Here is a 22392-nt window from a genome sequence, read left to right as displayed (position 1 = left end):
AAGTTTTCCAAAGGGGTCATATGTATTCAGAGACTAGTGTTATTGTTACAAGAACAAGCCTTGGAAGTTCTCAGGGTCATGCACTCCCCTGTCCCCTCCTTCCCTCATGAACGGTTTGGGAACTGAAGGCTTACTTTGCAACAACCAATGGTTGGTCATTACTTCCAGCTGTGGTTTGCTCATCGTCTATAAACTAGAATCGAACTATAGTTTAATCCTGGTTTGGAATCCTGATTTTCAGGAAATAAATGTATCATAGTTTGTGGTTCGGACACAATGATGGATTATGGTTTATCGCAAACAAGGATATCTTCAATTTCTGAGCCACTTGTAGAAGGAGACGGTTGGGAGAGTTAAGTGTGCAAACTTGAGGACTTTCAAATCTCATTCTCATAATGTTAAACCAGGGTTTGTGATTACATCTAAATGTGAATGCTCGTATCCTATTTTAAATAACAGAACAGAGTTTCCAAAAAATAACCAATTTTCTTCTGAACTCCTTACGCTCCTGAAAGATCATCATGTAAGTAACTATCTTGTTGGAGAACCAGGGCAACCTATTTACCCTACACATGCAGGAAAAGGAAACCACAGAAGAATTTCTTTCTGTTGTCACCCTATTATTATGTACATATATACAAGACTACCCACTTCAAAGTGAAATTTAAAGCACAGTTAAGCATACTGAAAGATCAATACAGAAATACATTAACTTGAACAGCAGAAAATAAAGAAAAGATGGGATCAATACACTAAAGAACTATACAGAAGTGATGAAAGGATGACAGATTCTTTCAAAGAAGAAACTTTTTTTAAAAAGTACCTACGGGTTTAGAAAGTGAAATAAAAGCTGAACTGAGAGCAACTGGGAGAAACAAATCACCAGGAGTGGATGGGGTGTCAGTAGAACTGTTCCAAGCCACAGAAATGGAGTCCATCAATATGAAAAAAATGGTCCAGGGATAGGAAATGCTCAATCTACATTCCAATTCCGAAAAAGGAGATGTCAAAGACTGCAGCAACTATCAGATCATCACATTAATTTCTCACATGAGTAAAGTGATGCTCCAAATCTTGCAACAAAGACTTTTGACTGTGTGGATCATGAAAAGCTGTGGTTGGTTTTAAAAGAAATGGGTGTGCCACAACATCTGATTGCTTTGATGTGCAACCTATATGCTGGCAAGAGGTTACTGTTAGGACAGAATATGGAGAAACAGAATGGTTCCCGATTAGCACAGGTGTCAGAGAAGGATGTATTTTATCTCCCTATCTATTCAATCAATATGCAGATAATAAGGAAAGCTGGAATAGATTTAGATGAAGGCGGTGTGGAAATTGGTGGAAGGAACATTAGCAATCTGAGATGTGCAAATGACACTACATTACTGGCAGAAAATAATGAAGACTTGAAACGACTACTGATGAAGGTTAAAGCAGAAAGTGCCAAGGCAGGATTACAGCTGAACAGGAAGCCATGGCCCTCAGTTTGCAAGACCTAAGAAAGGCTGCTAATGACAGGACGTTTTGGAGATCATTAATTCATAGAGTCACCATAAGTCAGAAACAACTTGACAGCACCAACACACACACAGTTCTAAGTCAGCAGACAGAATCATGGAGGCTTTCAGAGGTCTAGGCTTTCTGAATTCCTCACTCTTGTACTGTCTACTGATTTAACATGAATAGAAATTGGACCATGTCAGGCCAGTTACAATTAAAGCAACAGACAAAGATAAAGCATAGTGCTTTGTGCCTTAGTTCTTTTTCAGAAAAGAAAAACACCCAGTTCCTTTCACAGAATGGGGAACAATGTGTGCCAGTCTCAAAATGATAAAGCAGCATTCTGTTGCCATTTTGATCATAGAGGTATTGCAGACAACAGCAGGCAGGTAGTACACCTAGCATACCTTATAATTTCTAACCACACCCTCGCCTTCATCAGGGCCTAACAAGTAACAGGCTGTAATACTCACACACAGAGTGAGCAAAGTGCGTGTGTAAGTGTCGTCAAGTTGCAGCTGACTTATGGTGATCCTGTCGGGTTTTCAAGGCAAGAGGCATTCAGAGGTGGTTTGCCATTGCCTGCCTCTGCATAGCAACCCTGGTATTCCTTGGTGGTCTGCCATCCACATACTAACCAGGGCTGACCATGTTTAGCTTCCGAGAGCTGACAAGATTGGGCTAGCCTGGGCCATCCAGGTCAGGGTACTTTCCACACTACATATGATTAACAATATGCATTCAATTATCGCGCAATAATGTGAACTGATAACAGTAGTCCCCAGTTTCTCTTACCCATTCAGGAGTTGGGTTCCACTGCCCACTTGAGGATGCACTGGACAAGCGCCGTTGATCACGCTTGGGCTGTAATGATTCCTAAAAGGATAAGCATAACATTGAACCTCCCTGCTGCTTTCTAACTTTAGTTCAAACAATACTGAGATGATTAATCCTTCATGTGCCCTTCAAGAAGCCAAAGAGCAGTATGTATTCAGCGCTAAAAAACAAGGAGACGAAATACAAGGAGGTCCTATACTGCAACTTTTGTTTTTGCAATGCAATGTCAGAGATTCTTTTCATTACTGATGCAAGGTTCCCCATACCTGAGAACTAAAAATTCCAAATTAAGGTGAAGAAATGTAGCAGTTGTGTCTTATTGTTTACCACAGATATGTTGATCAGCTACACAGAACTAAACATGCAATTACCAGGAGGGTTCCGTCAGTAACACTTCCTGCGTGGACTCTTGTGCTGAATGTGCCCTTGACACAAACCACATTAAGCCCCAGTCACAGCATTTCAGTAACAGAAAACTAAAGTTATCCTTCATTATTGACAGTTACAGCAACTTTATGGTTCCCAGATCTGAGAATGGTACTACATCTCCATTCCCTGAGTATGAGAACTTGCCTTACTCCTTTATCCGTCATTTGTTACCATCCCAGTTGACGGATTAAGAGACTATTGCAGCATAATTCTGTTCAAATTGCAGACCACAATTTACCAAAGAAAAATAGTTGCTAGATTGTTCTCACTGATAAGAAGAAACCAGCTGCTTTTTTATTGGCAGATTATAACACATTATGGCCTCTCTGCACATGGTGTACCAGACTACTAACAGGTAAAGCCTCGTATAACTCATTTTGAATTGCCTCACTGTTGATTGCTTTAGGTATGAAGCACCAAGTATGGTACTAGATTATGTTCTGATTCATTCTCAGGCTCTAGAATATGTTGAAACATGACAGCAACAGGCAGTCTTACCCCACTCCAAGATTCTGTATCACTGACAATGCCAGAGGGGCTGCCCTCTACTGGAGACTGCGAAGACTCTGGCTCTAGGGAGCACATCGTTCCGTCCTGTGACACTTGGGCTTTCTCTGTGAGTTTGTCAATGCCTGGATTTTGGGAGATAATATTAAGAATAGGCTGAGCAGTGCTTACAGGGCATCAATAACATACGTTATGCTAAGAAAGAAAATGATCTGCCCCTGTCTTTGTATTGAGTACATCTTCAACAGGAGAATTTGCATCTTTCAACAGAAAGAAGTGATGTGAAGATGTGGGCAACTGAGAATTAAGCTTAAGCTCTAGGAAGCCAAAATGTGTTCCTTTTAGAGATTTGACAGCCAGGGTTGCTGAAGACACAGCCCATCGTAATCTTTTCAGGGGGGGGGGGGGTTGTTTTGTTTTTTTGTGATCAAGTGTGTTCATGACACATACAAATTCCAGATTCTAACACATGCAAAAACCCCAACACACCTTGCAAACAGAAACCTCCACAAATCATTCAGAAACATTATCTGTAAATTAAGGGACCCATGTAAACAACAGTCATGTCGAAAACGTTCTGGCTGAATTACCGTATTTTTCGCTCCATAAGACGCACTTTTTTCCTCCTCAAAAGTGAGGGGAAATGTCTATGCGTCTTATGGAGTGAATGTGCGCACAGAGCCGGCTGGGCGCGCTGGGAGGCGGGCGGGGAAAGCCGGCTCGTGCCGAGGGGGCGCACAGAGCCGGCTGGGCGGACTGGAACGATGCGAGCCGGCTCTGTGCGCCCCACCCGCCTCCCAGCTGGGAGGCGGGCAGGGCGCACAGAGCCAGCTCGCGTCATTCCAGCGCAAGCCGGCTTTCCCCGGCCCGACGGCCAGCGGGGGGCGGGGGGGGCATCTTATGGTCAGGTGCATCTAATGGAGCGAAAAATACGGTAAGCATTTCAGACCATGTAATTTCGAATTTTGCTCTGCGAGAATATGGATCCTCTCAGACTACATAATGGAAACGAGGCACAGACAAAAAACACACAACTGCAGCGTGCACTAACTAAAGAAAGTGTTGGAACTTAAATGGGAGAACATGGCATGTTCTTTGTGAGGGCATAAGTGGAAATCCGGAAGCAAGCCAGCCCACTAGGTGATTTCATACGGTCTGGTAAGAAACCAAAGGATGAACTAACCTTGTGACAAAGTTATTGCACCCCTTACAGCAAGCATATACTAAGGAAATTGGTCTGACCTGGAGTTGCTACTAGGCTGGCTTTCAGTGTCCCAGGCTCAGCAGGTGCAGCAGGTCGCGACCCTTCCATGGACACCCCCTCCTGAGAGTTGGTACGAGATATGGGTTCAGGAGCTTTCTTTTTGCGCTGCAAAGCTTTCTGTATAGACTGCAAATCTGTAGGCAGATTGGCCAGCTGGTGGAACACGTTCCGCTTGCGAATAATGGCATAGACCAAGTTGGAATTTCCTGGGAAATCACGGCAACAAGAGCAAGAAGAAAAGAACAGATAAGCTCTACCATCTTTCCTGTTATGGCTCTGCAGTAAAGCAACATAAACAACATGAAGCTATGCCAAAATTATAGAGGCATGTGAGGACTTAATGGCTTTTCTTGTTTTTTGACCCTTTCCCTGCTTTTACCCTTTCTTCACTCTCACTGGAGAAGACTGGACAACTCCAAATAGTAGCAAGATCTGGCCCACACAGCTAATGATAGGTTCTTGAGCTATTATCCTCTTGGACAGAATTATCTACAAGAGATGTGCAATCAGCCAGGGCAGCACAAGGGTCTCTGGCCACAAAGAGAACCAGCTCACACTGTTAGGCAGAAATATGACCCCAGCTGCTTGAGGAAGTATGGGTTTACAGGGTCCCTTGGCTTGTGTCACCAAAAGTGACTTTAAAATAGCAGAACTGGGGGGGGACAGAAAAGACTATTGTCTGGTAATAAACATGCAGGACTTGGTTTTGAGATAATCCTGCATCCAGGATGAGCTATGATTCAATGACAGGTCTTGATTAAGTCATTGTCTTATAGCCTTACTTTCGCATATGTAAAAAGGAAACAACAGCGACTTGCATCGAATCATTGTTGAAACGATAAAAGAAAACAACAGAAGCTGAAGCAACGAGAGTTTATTCTGTTATTTAAGAAAAAATCTCATGTTTGTCATTAATTAGAAGTGGCTTCCTCTTCTAGTAAAAAGTTTTGAAAGAAAGATGGAAACAAACATAAAATAAATCCCAGGAGTGCTCAAAATAGGAGGACTTCCAGCTCTTAACAGCTGAATGGAAATCAGGGATAGGAAATCTAGAAGAAAGGTCTGCATCATTTCTGCTATGGGTAATTTTCTGTCATGGTCCTAAAGTAACCCTTTTCTTGAAATATTTATGCTTGGAATACAATATCAAAAATGGAAATAGGACTGAATGCTTCAGCTACTCACCATCAAACTGGTACTGGATAATATTGTTGAAAACCTCCAGCAAAAAGAAGACCAGGTGATGGTTCTGGACAGTGGAGAAGAGGAACCATGTAGTTGAAAAGGCTTCCAGTAAGTGCAGCAGTTTGTTAGCAGCTACCATAGAAAGAGACTTCAAGTATGGTGATACTGGAGTAAGGGGAGGTAAGAGCAGGAAAGAGGAAAAAGGAGTTAGGGAGAACCAGATATTATGTACACAGACAATGCCTTAGGGAATACCTATGTTTATTTTTTTTAAAAAAAGGTAAAGGAAGTCCCCTGGTTAATACTGACTCATGGGGTGACATCACATCCAGACATTTACTAGGCACACTATGTTTACGGGGTGGTTTGCCATTGCCTTCCCCAGTCATCTACACTTTACCCCCAGCAAGCTGGGTATTCATTTTTCGACTTCGGCAGGACCTTGAGCCAGCTACCTGAAACCAACTTCCGTCAGGAATGAACTCAGGTCATGAGCAGAGCTTTGACTGCAGTACTGCAGTTTACCACTCTGTGCCATGGGGTTCATGGATGTTTATTAAAGGGTATCTTAAAATAAGGCAATTTGCTCAGCCAACCCTACTTAAGTGCTTGAATTGCTGTACAATATGTTAAATAAAGAACAAAAATGGCATCACAGCAGGTTCTCCATACTATTTGCTCATGAGTCTCAGGGAGCATGACAGGCTACAAATAGGCCAAATAAATAAACAAATAATGGACAAATTAATTTCAGGCATCTAATAATCAATGGAATGGTACTGGTGAAGTTAGCTGATGCCATCTGCTGTACAAAAGCCAGAACTGCAGTACCTCTTCAACCCAGCTTGAAATTATTTTGAAGTTTGCAGTACAGATTGACATAGCATAGAAGCACCCTTTTGAGCATTATTGTGATCTTACAATATTTCCATTCATAATGGCCACCTCCAAAGGAGTCTCTAAAGACCTAGATTGAAGATTCCCAAGCATAACATTTGCCCACATTTCTTGGACTTACCCAGGGTCCCTAGAAATATGCTGCTGGGCTATTATATGCTACTGACATTTTGGAATAATGTAGGTTTAACCTAAAATCTCAACAGTTAGGTGAGCATTCCTCACTATAATATCAGGCTGCTTACCATTCACAACGATGGTAAGGAGGCAGTCAAAGAGGGGCTGCAGTCGCTGGTGCCCACTAGTTATGATCTTGTGAAAGACCTACAGCATGGAACAGAAGTGAAGAAGAGCAAACAGAATTAAAGGCTTGCTTCTGTGGTGCTTCTGTGGTGGTGACTGTCAGGGTACAAATGCAGTGCCAGACATTATTCCCAGGTCCGTCCTGAAGCAGTAATTTTGTTTTCTGCCCATCTCTCCCCAAAAGACTTCTGCCTGTTTAGAAAGGCACAGGCACTACCAAAACAAACAAAAACAAAAAAACGGGGGGGGGGATTGCACTCACAATGATGAGGAGATCGGCATGTGTTCCTGTAAATACAGGGATATCCATCGGTACTCGCACAGAATAAGGCTTGTTCAGGCGAACTCCAAAATTTCTCTCCCCACTAAGCAACAACAGGATGAAGACACCAATATGTGTAAGTCCAACTCGAGCTGTGAATAGGAACACATATAAGTCACTCATCTGGCCAATGGAGACATCCAGTTAAAAATAAAAGTGAAAGGTAATCATGGAGCACAGAACCCTACTGCTGTTCAGTGCATTCCTTTATTCTCTGTATGTAGCAGGAGAGTAAAGGAGAAACTAAGGATTCAGCTAACCCACAACTCCTTTCTAACACTCAAGCACTTTTGTCAGATGGCAATATGTACAAATTTGACTCCCGCAATAAGCAAGTGTAAATCTATCCAAAGATTGGCACAAGACAAGAAGAACCACACAGGCCTCTTTCTTCTCATCTAAGATCACTCAAAATCATAGTGGCTGATTATATGAAAGGACAAGGAAAACCTAATTAAACTTGTGAATTCTAAATTCATCAGGTTTCTGGAGTCTGTGAATTCTGTCTAATCAGCCACTCTCTCACACATTTCCTACTGAAACACGTTCACCTTTGTTGTTCTATCTGTCCTAAGCGCTTCCTTTATGCCTAGAAATGTCTATATCACAGAGGCAATTTAAGCAGTTGCATGTTGCCTTACCCAGGTTAGCACACAGAGGCTGTTGGTCAGGGCAGGTGCGCCGAGCGGCTGTTTGAGGCACCAAACCAATAGATGATGGCGACATGTGAGCAGACGGTAGATGTGGATTCTGCGGTAGATGTGGATTCTGCCTGCCCCCACCTCATCTCAAGTTGATGCTACCCAGCAGGATCCGCAGTGGCTGCAGAGGAAGTGCCTTCCTCTGCAGCCTGCCTTTGAATGTGTGGGGGTGACAGCAACACGAGCAGAAGCACACACCACTTCTCGTGTCTACCACTTGGATCCCATTGGGCGGGCATGGGAGGAGAGCAGGTGGGATGATTCACCAGTTTGAGCCAGCTCTGGGGCTATACAAATGCAGACTGGTGATTTCTGACTTATTCCCAGAAGCACAACTGTATGATCACAATCACACTGTGTGATTGCAGCCCAACTGCAGGTATGTCCATGGTATTGTTTCCAGTTTGAGGGTACAATAAAAAATGAGTGAATACAAAATAAAATAAGAACATATCCAACCTTTCAAAGAGAAGAATAAGCCTTCAAAACAGCTAAGGTAAACTTACACTGATCGGCTCTGGCATCATTCAGAAAGTAGAGAATTGGCACCAGGATATCCAGGACGTCGCTGCTCTTCAGCACAAAGAAGAGAAATTTCTGAAAAAGAGAGAGACCAAGTCATCTCCTCCACAAAGCATTTTTTCTTTAGAACATCTGCATCGGGATCGGTGGCCTGCCAAATTAAGTTGATGCTCTCGTGAAATGATGTCCGCAGAAAGTGGAAAAGGAAGCAAAACCAGCCTGTACAGAAGCAGGCATTTCACATTTCAAAGTGTGGCTTATGAGAAGCCCTGCAGAGGGCCCAGCAGGAAGAAGACTAAACCCCACATTTATCCCGAGCGAATAAAAGACTACACTGACAAAGAGTTTCTCTCTGTTGTGAAGAAACTGTTGACCAGCTGTCACCATAATAGCAGACCTTGTCCATACAGGCAACTTTAAATGGAGGCTTTCCCAGGTGTCAGGAGTGCTGTATCAGCAACCTACACACGGTCCAAGTGGATGTTCATACTGATCTTTGCTAGTAAACTGACATATCAGGTAATGATCAGCAGTGGCAAGACCGGCAACATTCAAAACAGCAATGCATGAATCCCCATAATAATTAATACTTCTCACTTTTGCTAATCTCCCACACACACACACACACTTACACATTTCATTGTAACAAAACTTTGCTACAATGCGGGAATTGCCATTTGGAAAAACCCTGTCTTTAAGGCTACTTCCACATGAAGGTTTTCCATGTGTGCCCCCCCCCCCCAATTCAACTGCAGTGTTTCTTCTCTGGTCATTCCCCTTCTGGGATTTTACCCTCTCCCGGATCCCCGTCCAACACTCTAACCGCTACACCACAATGGCTCCCTTTGTCCTCTTTCCATAAGTGCTGATCTCTGTCCCATCCTACTCCTCAGCACTACCAACCAGATCTGTACCTTGTTAAAATCACAGAGCTTCCAGAAGAGAACCAGGAGCTCCTGATGGAACTGGATTTTTTTGGTAGAGTTTGGCAAGTATGTCTGAAGCAGCGGGTTGGAAAGTAGACGGGCCGTTCCTTTTAGAATGAACTGGAAATCCTGCCAACACAGAGTATGTAAGTAGAAAACATAGCTTGGGGACAAATGCATATTCACCAAACAGTCAAAAGAGAAAACAGAACTTTACCTCTTCTCTGTGTATCCTAGACAAGTAGTTCACAAAAAGGTTGTCTGGTCCTGGAGGCTGCATTAAAAGAAATTTGAATGTTCAGCTTAGTATTTGATTTTGAATACTAAAATACAGTAAGGACATCTATGAAGTGCTTTGAATTCTCTGGCAAACCTTTTCATCATATCATGCAGAAATGTTGACAAATACTGAAAATCTAAAGGCCATTTCCCACTACAGGAAATAAATAAAATGCAGGCTGCAGTAATTCACAGTCCAAAACCACAATCTGAAGTCTTATTTGCTTTGTGTACATTTTATTCTAAACAAAGGTCTTCTTCAGAGCAAGTTGTTTCAAATATTCCAGAAGATAATACAACTATCTTCCTTTCTTATGTTTGCCTTGAGATTAAAAGCTGTGTCTTCTTTTGAGACATATAAAATAATTCAGTCTCCTTCCGCAATTCCCATGTCTTTTCTCTTTTCTGCTCCATCGTTTGTTCCCTACATTCCCCATGTTCAATACCTATACACATTTCCATTTCTATCATAGTCGCACAACCAGAATTATGCTAATTAGATCCAGTTGCCTTATTCCCTTAATATATAAAACTGCATAATTTGGAACACATTGGGAATAATTCTAAGGACCACAAAAGCTTACTTGCCAAATCTAGGAATAAACACTGCCACAAAGTAGAACTCAGTTCCTGAATTATGAAAATGTGTCTCTTTCAAAAAGTCAACAGCAAGCTAGGTGACCATTGCAGGGGATGGTAACTTCCATTTGGATGAATGGAACCTGCATTACTGTTGACCAAAGTCAATGTTTTCAGATGGCAGCTTAGCATCTGCTGACTGGGCTGCTATAGACCAATTCCTATTACATATGGAGTGCTGCTGATTCTAAATAGTGTTAAACACAAAAAGTTATTCCTTTTCCAGTTCTATAGAAGAGTTAGGGGAGCATGCAAACTTTCAGAGAGCCAGTTCACATGTTACAAACGGTCAGATTTGGTCTGAGTGTTCTTTGCTGCAGCTTAATTCCCAGACACAAACAAGCCCAATTCAGAGTGCGGCCACAGCATGCAGAACAGGGCAATTATGCATTTCCCTTTGTGTTGTGTTTACAACCTGAAGCAGCCACCATTTTACCCTACTGGGGAACCTTACATGTACTGATGACTACAGGTGTGTCCCCCAATAGGGCAAATAACAGCTCCTGGAGCCATTTCAGTTCAGGAAAATTATGTGAGGTGGAGGAGGCTTATGCCTCCTCTCTGTGTGCTTCCAGTCCAACTTGGGGATTTGTGTGTCTGAGAATTAAGTTTCCAGTTTGGAACTCCCAGCACACATGTAGTCAAAAGTCTATGTGTCTTTCACATTGACATTGCATCATGTGAATCAGCTCTCAGTCACCATAGAGTTATCTCTACTTGGAGGGGCAAAAAAATCTGCAAAATTTCTATGGTCTCGTAATCAGAAACTAAAAATTGATTAACTCAACAAGTATGACACCAACAAATACTACAGCTAGAAATGATATGTTTTTGTAATAAGTTTAACACCGTGTGAATTCAGAGGCAAATGCCCATAACAAAGTTCCACACTTTTCTTTAAAGAAAAGGATGCCAAACCCTTTCTTGACAGCTGTTTATGCATTCCACAGCACCATCAACAGTTGCCTCTTTTGCCCCCCTCAAGTTGTTCTAGGAACTGTTTACCCTGCCAAAATACATATCTGGAATTATTGGGGGGGGGAGAGAGAGTTGGGGGCAATTTAGAGAGGAAGAAGTTGCCAGAAGGGAAACCGTTAAGAACTTCCATTATATTCATGGCATGTGACATGTTGTTTAGTCTTCCAAACATTATGAAGCACAAGATTCTCCATAACCATCTTGGAAATTTTATAGGACTGACAGATGAAAACCATCCAATTCTGGAAGACTCAGTACCAGTTAGACTCAGCAGGACTGTTTTAGTACTGGAGACTCCCACAGTAAGGGCCAATTAGTTTTTGTCACCCAGAACAGAAAGTGCTCCTTTTGTTTATGCTGTCTCTGCTATTTCAAAATAATGCAATACCTTTTCAGCACGCCGCGCAGGTAGAAATAAAAGCAGAGAAAACAGGCTGTTTTTCACTGCAGTGTGTGAAAAGCCCTGAAGTGAACTGGTTAGCATGCAGAGTAATACAGAACAAGGATTCATAGTTAGTTAGCTTAGTTAGGTGTACACCTCAGAAAGAACACTGCTGCCCATGCTGCAGAGCCACCACAACTGCTGCAACAGTCTCAGCAGTAGTCAAAGACTGACATGAGGTCAGAAAAATCCAAGACTTCAGAGAGGCCGGCTACGCTGAAATCTCCACTGTTGGGGAGGGGGAAATCTCAAGATTGCTTCCGGGCGACTTGCTAGTTCTGTGTGAGAAAAGTCTCTGAGAGAAAAACAAGGACCTCTACATCACTGAACCATTTGGAAGCCCTGAGCTACTGTTTTATAGGTTGTATTTTCTCCTTGATGGTAACTGTATTGCTTTAAAAAAAATTAAACATTTCTTCCTTAAGTTTTGCCTAGGGTTCAAAGAACACCATCAGTCTTTGCCTAAATTGTCTTTAGAAAACTTTCCTGCTGGTGTCTGCTGGAAAGCCCTTCAGGCTGCCCATACGTTTTAACCACTACCTGATTTCTAGAGTCACTTGGATGTAAAAAGTGGCTTTGGTGGTGGCACAAAACCCCAAACCAGATAACTAGATTTAAGCCATTTATGCAGGGCTGTTTCCCCACAGTCACCCCTGCTGACTGCTCCAGTGCTTCGTTTTGATTATGCATGCCTTTCCCAATCATCAGAGGTCATCTTGCTCTCCCTGCACATTTCTGCATGCTTTGCCCATGTTTTCCAGATTCTCGCTAAAACAGCATCCGGAAAACAGGAGTAAAACACGCAGAAACGCATGGGGAGAGCAAGGTGACCTCTGCCAGTCAAAACGAAGCACTGGAACAGTGGGCAGGGTGACTGCAAGGGAAACAGCCCTGCATAAATGGCCTTAGGCTGTCCTCATCTTTGCAAGTTGAGAGTGCTGCTGTAATAAATACCAATGAAAATTTCTAGCCAAAACTCTGTTTCCTATTTTATACAACATTCTATTCGTATGTATTTACAACCCTCTGGAAAAGGCAGGCAACACCACCACCACATCAAGGACTAGAAATACAGCTAAATCTGGGAGACACTCACATCTGCATCATCCATGACGGTTCCAGTAGTAGTGCCGTCTACTGTGGGACTGGAGCTGGTGGACGTATCATAGTCCAGTGTGACTATCAGGACTTGGGCAGCCTGCTCCACCAAGGGTTCACGATAGTCCGAGAAGAGCAAGTGGTTATAAGGGATCCCGTAGCCCACTGGATCATAAGCACAGATGATATTCAAGAGGGAAGTGAACAGTGGTAGTGCATGCCTGAAAAAGGATCCAACATGCTCAAAAAAGACACTAGAAAACAGGCCTGTAGTGCTAAAAGCCTTCCGAAGAGAACCAAACTTTCTGCAAGGTGTACATTCTACTAGCATTGATCCATCTGTGTGAAAGTGCGGAAGCGATGCCTATGCACCACAGAGACAATAAGGGTTAGTGAGAGGAAAGGGGAAGCTGCTTTCGGGTTTCGCCTGATGGTTACTAACCAATTGGATGAATGAAATTATGTTCCATATATACAGCAACATATAACCAGACCCGAACAATTATTACCTATTATCTTTTCTCAAGTACATGCTACTGTTGGATCTGTCAGCTGCTTTTGACACAGTTGACCATCTGGTCCTGCTCCACCACAGCTGACCACCTGGCCTCCTTGGTGGTGAGGGGCACTGCACTGAGGTGGTCCTCCTCATTCCTCCAGGGAGGCGCACAGAAAGTAGCCGTCAGTGGAAGGAAATCGGCTCCCCAGGCCCTAACCTGTGGGTTCCCTCAAGGGTTGATCCTCTCCCCAATGTTGTTTAATATTTATAGGCGCCCTCTGGTGGAGATCATCAGGAGGTTTGGAGTTGGGTGCCACCAATATGTGGATGGCACCCAGATCTACCTCCTGCTTGAAAAGCAGCCAACTGCTGGGATCTCGGCCCTGGCCTCATGCTTGGATACCATAGTGGATTGGTTAGGTGAGAGCTGGCTGAAGTTAAGTTGTTCAAAAATGCAGATCATGTGTTTGGGTAGGTCAAGGACCCAGGGGTAGCTGGCTTTACCTGCACTTGATGGAGTCCAGCTCTCTGCAATGGACTCTGTTAGGAGCTTAAGGGTGTGGCTCAATTCTTCCCTTACCCTAGACAAACATATGTCCAGGGGGGCAAAGACAACATTTTATCATCTACGCTGAGCCTGCCAGCTGGCTCTCTATCTGTCCTGCTCTGACCCTGCCACTGTGATCCATTTGATGGTCACCTCCAGATTAGACTCCTGTAGAACACTCCACATAGGGCTGCCTTTGGAGATGCTTCAGAAGCTTCAGGCGGTCCAGAATGTGGCTGCTAGATTGCTGACTGGATCTCCCTGGTCTGTATACATAACATACAGCACCTGTACTTGCTTCCAATCAGCTTCCAGTGCCAATTCAAAGTGGTGCTTTTTACCTATAAAGCCCTAAAGGGTCTGGGACCATCTTACCTGCGTGGATGCCACTCCCAGTATGACCCCCCTCACATCCGTGGATCATCATTGCGGGGCCTTCTATAGGTGCCTGGCCCACAAATTGCACGCCTGTCAACTACCAGGGCAAGTACACTTTCAGTGGGTGCCCCGTCTCTCTGGAACAAGCTCCCCGTGGAAGTTCGTGTCCTACGGGACCTGCCAGCATTCTGTAGTACATACAAGACTGCTTTGTTTCAGGTGGCCTTTGGTTAGTGCTATGAACTGGGGAGCTGGCCACTTGTTTTAATCCTTCATTTTGGCTTAAATTGATGTTTTAATTGGCTTATTTGTTTTATACTTATCATATTTATTTGTATTTGTATTTATTGTATTTTAAATGTAAGCTACCCCTGGACCCCTGTGGGAAGGGAATGCAAGGAATTAATTAAGTAAATAAATGCTATCAGTAATCAGTCATTCACTATGCCAACTGAAGTAGAAACTGGGAAACAATCAGTAGACTTCTAAAAACTACCAAGGCAGTAGAGGTTAACAAGCTTGATTAAATGAAATGAAGCCACTTTGAAAATAAGGGATTCAAATAACTGCCACAAGAGGGCAGGATTCACCAGGCATTAAAGAAGATAAAACCAAATATGCAAGAAATGTACACAAGTGTCTAACGTCACCATTTCAGTAAATATCAGAAGCTGCAACTGCAAACCAGGAATATAGAAGGTCTATCCATTCAGCTTCCTTATACTAAGGCACAATGAATTAAAACTTCCTATATAAGGGAAGTACCTAGTACTGCGGTAAAATGTATGAGTTGTAGATCAAGTTAAGCAAATATTGACATTCTTAAGGCAACAGTAATGAAGTAGAAGAACACACAGGTTTTGATAGTACCCACCAGAAGAGGGAAGAAAATGGAGGAAATATATAGAAGGATTCTTCGTGAAAGGATAATAGTTCGAATTAAATCAGAACTGATACAAAAGATGTATCACAGGCAGTTAACAACCTCTTACCTGTTCTCAGTGGAACAGAAGAACTGGACCCAGGGGTTAGTGTTGCTGCTGTCTGAGGAGGGTGGCAGATACATGACTTCAGAGAAACATGTCAGCAGGAGTTTCAATAGTTCTGTCCTGAAAAAACATATAGACAAAAAGTCTTGGGCTGCTGCCATGTGGAGGTTTCACTGTAATTTCATGCCTAAATTGGCATGGTATGTTTGTCACATCCCAACAACGTTGCCCCCTAACTGTCCACTTTCCATGTTTTCCCTGCTTTGCTATGATCTCTCCCTAACCTGGTTTGGTACAAACTTATGGGAAAGACTATACAGTTTGTGTATACAAAAAGTATTCATGCTTTGCAGCTCCTACCCACATCAGTGTCATTTTCTTTCTCTCAGTCTCCCATAGCCACCGTTTCTCCCCTGCCCCTCTCCCAGACTCACAAGAGGCCTTTTTGTCTTTAATTGGTAACTGGCATACCATTGTTGCTTTAAATTGGCAATTGACATACCGCTGTAGCTTAACTCTATAGCAATGTATCAATTACTGATTTTTTTTAAAGCTCTCCAAAAAGGTGTAAAGAAAGCTATGGTATGAATACTCTGTTGCAAAGACCTCTGCATTTGCAGTGGCAATGGAAGGAACACGGAAAATTGTTGCCAATGTGGACGCAGCCCAGCTGTGTATGTCTATGGGAGTGGGGTAAGCACCAATATCAGGGACGGTTTTGAATTCTTGGCTGTATTGTAAATAAATTTCATCATTCACTGGCTACATAATACTTTTTTTTCATTTTGATACTTAATTGGTCACTGAGTAGCTTTTTTGGGGGGGTCTTCTTTTGACCACAGAAAATGTACATATATTGAGGTTTCAGCTTTTCCCTGTTTTGTTGTAGTACGCTTCATTTTACATTGTTACGTTTTGCAATTAAAAAAATCTTAAAAGATGTTAGAAGTAGAGTCAATCCCATAAGCAATATTCATTCTGATCACCTGGATACATGCCCCAAATACATTCTCCTGATCCCATTTAGCAGCTATTAAAATGACAAGCTACGAACATTACACGGCGATGTCACCTGATCGGTCCCATTGCAATCACCCAGCCCACCTAGCTGCGGAATACAAACAGTAACAGCAGAAGATCAGAAAGAGAACAGTCATTCAGGTAAGGCCTGTGCATTACAAGCACTGCTGGGCTCATGCAATTTCATTAATTAACAGCTTCTCAGTACGGTGAAAAATTTCTTGCCTTGCACGTTCTTTCAAGCATCACTGAACAGGAAACATGGGCTTTCCTCTAAGAGCAAGAATCTTTAAATTTCATAATTCCCAGCTTTCATCACAGTATGAATTAGAGCATGCTGCCCTCAGCAATGGCCCACTGGGAACCTCACCATTCTATATTCTAATTATATGGCCATGATTCTGAGTAGTGCTGATCACCCAGGCCCATATCTTCAGTTCGCCCTACTCACCTATTTAAATCATGGTTGTAGCTAGGTTGCGGAGAGTGAGCAAACCCAACACCAGCTTCCCAGATGTATTCACAACTATCGATTGCATGGATATCCTCAGCTGTATCCTGGGGCGGGGAAGGGATCAGGAAAGAAAGATCAATATACATGCCAACAGAGGCTGTAAGAACATAGGACACACTTGGTATTTTACCAGAGTAGATATTACCAAGCCTCTCATCTGTATGCATGGACTTGATAAAGATTTGGATGAAGAGGCTACCTGCTGATGACATCTAGAATATGGAAGACAACTGTTCAAGAAGCACAGAAGGTTGTAAAATAAGATGCTTACAGTGACATTAACTGAGGCCTAGTACAGGGCTTGACAAATTCCAGATGACTGGTTACCGTGGTGCCTAGTATTTTCAGCAATGATTTTATTGAAGCATCTCTCAGCAATTCTCAACTGACGTACAAAGAGTTGGATCAAACCAGTTTTTTCACTAGTAAAAAAGGAGGATGGGATCCTCTTTGAGCACAAAAAGAGCTGTTTGGAATCATGAGACCAGCATGGACAAAGGTATGAGGAATGGAAGGCGTGATAAGGAAAAGAATTGGCCAAGATTGAGCAAAAAAGCAGGCTGGATCAAACACAAAGGTTATTTATAATTTTGCATCAGATTGTTTTATTATATGATAAAGAAATAAGTGTACATTAATTTCTTGTTATTGCTTGTTTATTTGTTTTATTGATTTTTTTTCGATTTCTAGCCTGCCCTCCCCAGCCAAAACCAGACTCAGGGCGGGTAACAACATTTAAAACCCTACATCAAAAATATAAATATCAATAAAACATTTAAGTAATAAAACACTATACCACAGTCATTCAAATCATTGAAACCCAAAGATGGCACACAATTTTTGTTGTACCAACTGAGGCAAACAGGCAGGCAGCCCTAAGAGGAAGAAAGCGGTAGGGAGGCCAGTATAAATGACACCTGCGGCTGCTCTCAATTGTAGGCCTGGTGGAAAAGCTCTGTTTTGCAAGCCCTGCAGAACTCCTTCATGCCCCACAGGGCCCTGATGTCACCAGACAGAGCATTCCACCAGGCCAGAGCCAGGGCTGAGAAAGCCCTGGCTCTCGTCGAGGACAGCCACACACTTTTCGGGCCGGGGGACCACCAGCAAATTATTATCAGAAGATCGTAATGATCTTTGGGGGGTATATCAGGATGTATGTAAACTTAACTTTACATCATTCAATAGGAGTGGATGGATTTAGTTCTTAACCAGTTGCCTTCTATACTGGGTCTAATATTCAATTAAATCGAGCTTTTGAAAGCAATAATGGCATTATGAAAAATTGGGGTAGTTATGCTAGGGTTAGAGGTTAGCTTTTTGTTTTGGTGATAATAACCAGGGTTACTCGTATATTTATGCATATACTACAACACTTTTGTCATAGCTATAATAAACATATCAGAAACTGTGAAGAGTTTAGGTTTAGATTTTGGGGTAGTAAAAATTAGAAAACAAAAACAAACAACTCTGAAGGATGAAAAATGAGTCTGGCAACCAAATTTTGGGGTAGGCTCCTGGGGCCAAATTTTTTTGTCAAAGCCTGCCATAGAAAGTTACATAACTTAGTACAACCAGCATCAAACTGCCCTGAAAGTATCCTTGATGGATGCCATGTTTCTTTCTTTCTTTTATTTTATGGATACTACTGATAGTGTGCTTTTTAAATATTTTTTTTAATAGAGTGAATTGTCCAAATGTACAACTATTTCCAGTCTTTTGGAAAACCACCCTGCATGTGATGCAATGGGATTTGGTTCACATAAACATGCTATTCTTTAAGGGGGCACAAAGCTCTTATTTCCACTGTTGTCTTCATGAACCTGGTAGAATGAATCTGGTAGAGGTTTTTCTCCCTGTCTCATAATACTAGAATGTGAGGTCATCTGCTGAAGCTGGAGGGTGAGAGATTCAAAACAGATAAAAGGAAGTCTTTCTTCACACAACGCATAGTTAAATTGTGGAACTCCCTGCCCCGGGATGTGGTGATGGCTGCCAGCTTGGAAGGCTTTAAGAGGGGAGTGGACATGTTCATGGAGGAGAGGGCTAATCATAGTAAAAATGGATACTAGTCATGATGCATACGTATTCTCTCTAGGATCAGAGGAGCATGCCTTTTATATTAAGTGCTTTGGAACACAGGCAGGTTAATGCTGCTGCAGTTGTCTTGTTTGTGGGCTTCCTAGAGGCACCTGGTTGGCCACTGTGTGAACAGACTGCTGGACTTGCTGGATTTTGGTCTAATCCAGCATGGCCTTTCTTACGTTCTTAATGCAATATACATGTCAAAAAAATCATCTAAGGCAAAATATGTGTAGACAGACATTTTTAGCAGAAAGCCACTATCGTATTATCCCGAATATTTTAAAAATACATCTGCCTTAAAAAGGGCACAGAACTCTGAGGATACTCTGCCCCTATTTTGCTATGGGTGCTTTCACTTGCCTTCCAACTCTTCTCACACCTGCAATCCATCTACAAAATGGGCACATTCCACCCTAGTTCCTCAACAGTACTGCTGCCTTTATCCTATGAAAATATTCCTAACACAGAATTATCATGAAGATCTTTTCCCCAACAGCACCGTATTGCACTTATCTTTTCTAGATCTTGAAAACATATACAGGACAAAGAAAGAAGCTTTTCTTTGTAACCCAATTTATTAATAATGCCCTCTATTGCTGTCCCATGATTGTCCGTTGGCAGTACACTCACACACACTTTTCTCTGGTACAAGCAAGTCACCAGAACCAGTTTTGCAGACAAATAGCCATTGAAAACTGTATGCTTTCTTTCCAGGAGCAATCAAGGGTAAAAAGGCCCAAGATTAATGTGTTCAACTCAAGGCCACCTGGCATCGTTAAACATTTTTTTTCAATGCTTTAATTAAGCAAGTTCTCTGTGCTGGTCTTTTCCTGCCACATACAAGTTCACATTACAACTCTCACCTAATGTTTCTGGATTTCCATTATGCAATAGTCAATCTCACACACTGCAGCAGAAAAGCAGTAATTCAAATGGCATCCAGTTTTCTGCCTACTCAGATACTCTTGTGTTGAGTACCTCCTGCAGGAAAGCAGATTAACTTCTAACTGGAAGTATCTAACTGGAACAGTTGTGAGCTTATCACTGCAGCCAACATTGCATTGATTTCTGCCACACAAGACTTACTTGTGCAGAACATTAAATAAGATATTGCAAAATTCCTTAGGACCAAAAAGGTCCATGCTCAACCTTTAAAAAACTCTCACAAATACTGTATCTCCCAAGTAGGATTGCCAACTGCCTGGAGGGGAAACAATGGCCTGTCCCAATGGAAGCTCAACGGAATGTTATTTACTAGGTGATGTTATTTACCTGCATGCCCTGAAAAGCTTCACTTGTCCATTTACAGACATTAATCCTCTGTTTAAGGAACAGGACATAATTCTCCAGGCCTATAAGCTGACCTCCCCCTGAGATCGAATACCAGTAAAAAAAAAAAATTAAAAACCAAACAAACAGGTATCTGGTCTGCCAGTCAAGTCATTAATGATTTGTCATACCCTAGCATGTTAATTTAATGTATGTCCAGCAACCATATGAGTTACAGCTAGAAATGTGCTAATCTCCTAAACTACAGTAATGATTCCATACACTGGAGAGGACATAAATTGTATACATTGCCTCAATTTTGAATGTTACCAAATCTATACGAACAAATATCACATTAATCCAGAATCTTTGCTCTCCCATTTGTAAAAGGGCAGTGCAAGCCCTTCCTTGGTGCCATTTTTTGCTGACCCCACACTTTTGTTTCCCACTGTTGACTCATAATAACAGATTCAAAAGCTGAGACTCTATGCAGTGGAGTTTAGTTTTAACCTTGTTCCAAAGTCCCTCCAACACCTTTTCTTTTGCATACCTGTGCACATTTTTAGCTCCATCTGTAGCCAGCGAGTATGCCGCTATCCAATTTAGCAGCTATGCAACTTTTTTAAAAGTTATACAAATAACAGACTGGCAAAACCCCCACACCCTGGTGACACCAGACAATTTGAAAGGCAGCCTGAAAGGCCATCTCTTCTCATATCCCATACACTAACTATGGTGTTCTGGTTGCGACCTTTTAGTACTCCTGCTTGACAGTGTGCTGCGGTGGTCAGACTAGGATCTGGAAGACCCAGGTTCAAACCTCCACTCTACCATGGAAGCTCATTGGGTGACCTTAGTCCAGTCACACACACTCAGCCTAACCTACCTCACAAGGTTATTGTGAGGATAAAATGAAGAGAACGATGTAAACCACTTTATGTTCTCATTAGGGAGAAAAACAGGATTGAAATAAATAAGTTACAGTGGCTCACCTGGCACGTACTGGGGCCTGCTCTTTTTCTTTAATAGCTCCTAACCTTGTGAAATGTTGCCCTGAGGAGGTGGGTCTCTAGAAATTTTAAACGATGATGTAATATCATTTCATTTGTGAGGGCTTTTAACCGATCACCCACCTGGCATGCCTCTTGTCTCAATGACCTTTTAAAACCAAGACTAGTCAATTACTCAGCAACAACTGCTACACTGGAAACCTGCCACAAGACTGAAATGTACAAGACATTTTAACTTTCAGTCTAATTTGATGATCTCTCATATTGCAAAGTCACCTTTCCTATACTGACTGGCTTGCTACTGAAATCCACGTAACAGTTCCTCATGCTGGTGCCCTGCTTCTAGCTGGTCCAAACAGTGAAAGCTAATTAATCAGCCTACTCAGTAGCTGCTATCACCCTGTGAAGTATTCCATCTGTTCAGGAAAACAATATAGACCCTTTCCCCATTATATTCCACAAACAGTATAAAGCAGTTCTATTTCAGCAAGCTTTCAGCAGATCAAGTGTTGTTGTAATAGTGGTATCTTAGGATTTGCTTTACATGTCTATTGTTCTTTATTCTATGTGCTTATGGTAACGCTGAAATCCACTCTGCGTGCAGACAAAACACAGTGGAAGATTTTTATATTTAAAAATTTTTATGTTTTAAAAAAACTAAGTCTCTACAAACAGTATGACTGCAAAGAATCTGTATGATGAAACAGACTCCCTGAAGGAGTATAAATTGTGTGTGAATGTATGTGTAATTGTATGTTTGTTAGTTTGTATATTTTGAAAAATTTAATAAAATATTTATAAAAAAAGGAAAAAAGAAGCATCATCTAAAAACAAAATACATATACATACAGAAACACAATCTCCCCACCACAACAGCTGGGATTCACAGAATCCTAAATAGAACCCTGTAGAACGCAGTGCAGAACATGAGCCATTCACCCTTTTCACCAAAGCATAATATATTTATTCACTTCCCATTAAAACACCTCTCCAGGTAGATTCATCTTTTCCCTTCCGTAGCCATTTCTCCCCAGCAGGCTTTTTGTTTCGGCTGGCATTCCCTCGGTGATCCCTCCCTTCTGGCCTGGGCTTTAATTGTTGTTTTTATGTTTTTGTATGTGTATTTTAACTTTGGTTTTAACGATTTATTTGTGTTACGTTTTAATTGTTTTTAAGACATTTTTAATCTGTTAGCCACCATGGTGGCCCTGATGAGGGCAGAAAGACAGAGTATAAATTTTGCAAACTAACA

At 42.1% G+C, this 22392-nt stretch overlaps 1 protein-coding gene across 1 annotated transcript in view; it reads right to left on the bottom strand.

Moving 5' to 3' along the window:
* The window catches only part of HID1 (HID1 domain containing), a 57436-nt gene that overhangs the window by 6000 nt on the left and 29044 nt on the right, over nt 1-22392 (bottom strand). The window contains exons 5-16 of the mRNA XM_056863940.1: nt 16717-16823; nt 15249-15365; nt 12831-13053; nt 9614-9670; nt 9385-9525; nt 8455-8545; nt 7188-7339; nt 6868-6946; nt 5726-5890; nt 4519-4746; nt 3268-3401; nt 2299-2379 (exon numbers count right to left, since the gene is read on the bottom strand). Coding sequence (XP_056719918.1) covers nt 2299-2379; nt 3268-3401; nt 4519-4746; nt 5726-5890; nt 6868-6946; nt 7188-7339; nt 8455-8545; nt 9385-9525; nt 9614-9670; nt 12831-13053; nt 15249-15365; nt 16717-16823 — 1575 coding nt within the window. The remainder of the gene's footprint in view (nt 1-2298; nt 2380-3267; nt 3402-4518; nt 4747-5725; nt 5891-6867; nt 6947-7187; nt 7340-8454; nt 8546-9384; nt 9526-9613; nt 9671-12830; nt 13054-15248; nt 15366-16716; nt 16824-22392) is intronic.

The sequence above is a fragment of the Euleptes europaea genome, chromosome 1, assembly GCF_029931775.1.
Source record: "Euleptes europaea isolate rEulEur1 chromosome 1, rEulEur1.hap1, whole genome shotgun sequence".
In the NCBI taxonomy this organism is placed as follows: domain Eukaryota; kingdom Metazoa; phylum Chordata; class Lepidosauria; order Squamata; family Sphaerodactylidae; genus Euleptes; species Euleptes europaea.
The sequence above is the reverse complement of the archived record's forward strand: the minus strand, read 5'-3'. Positions and strand labels throughout refer to the sequence as shown.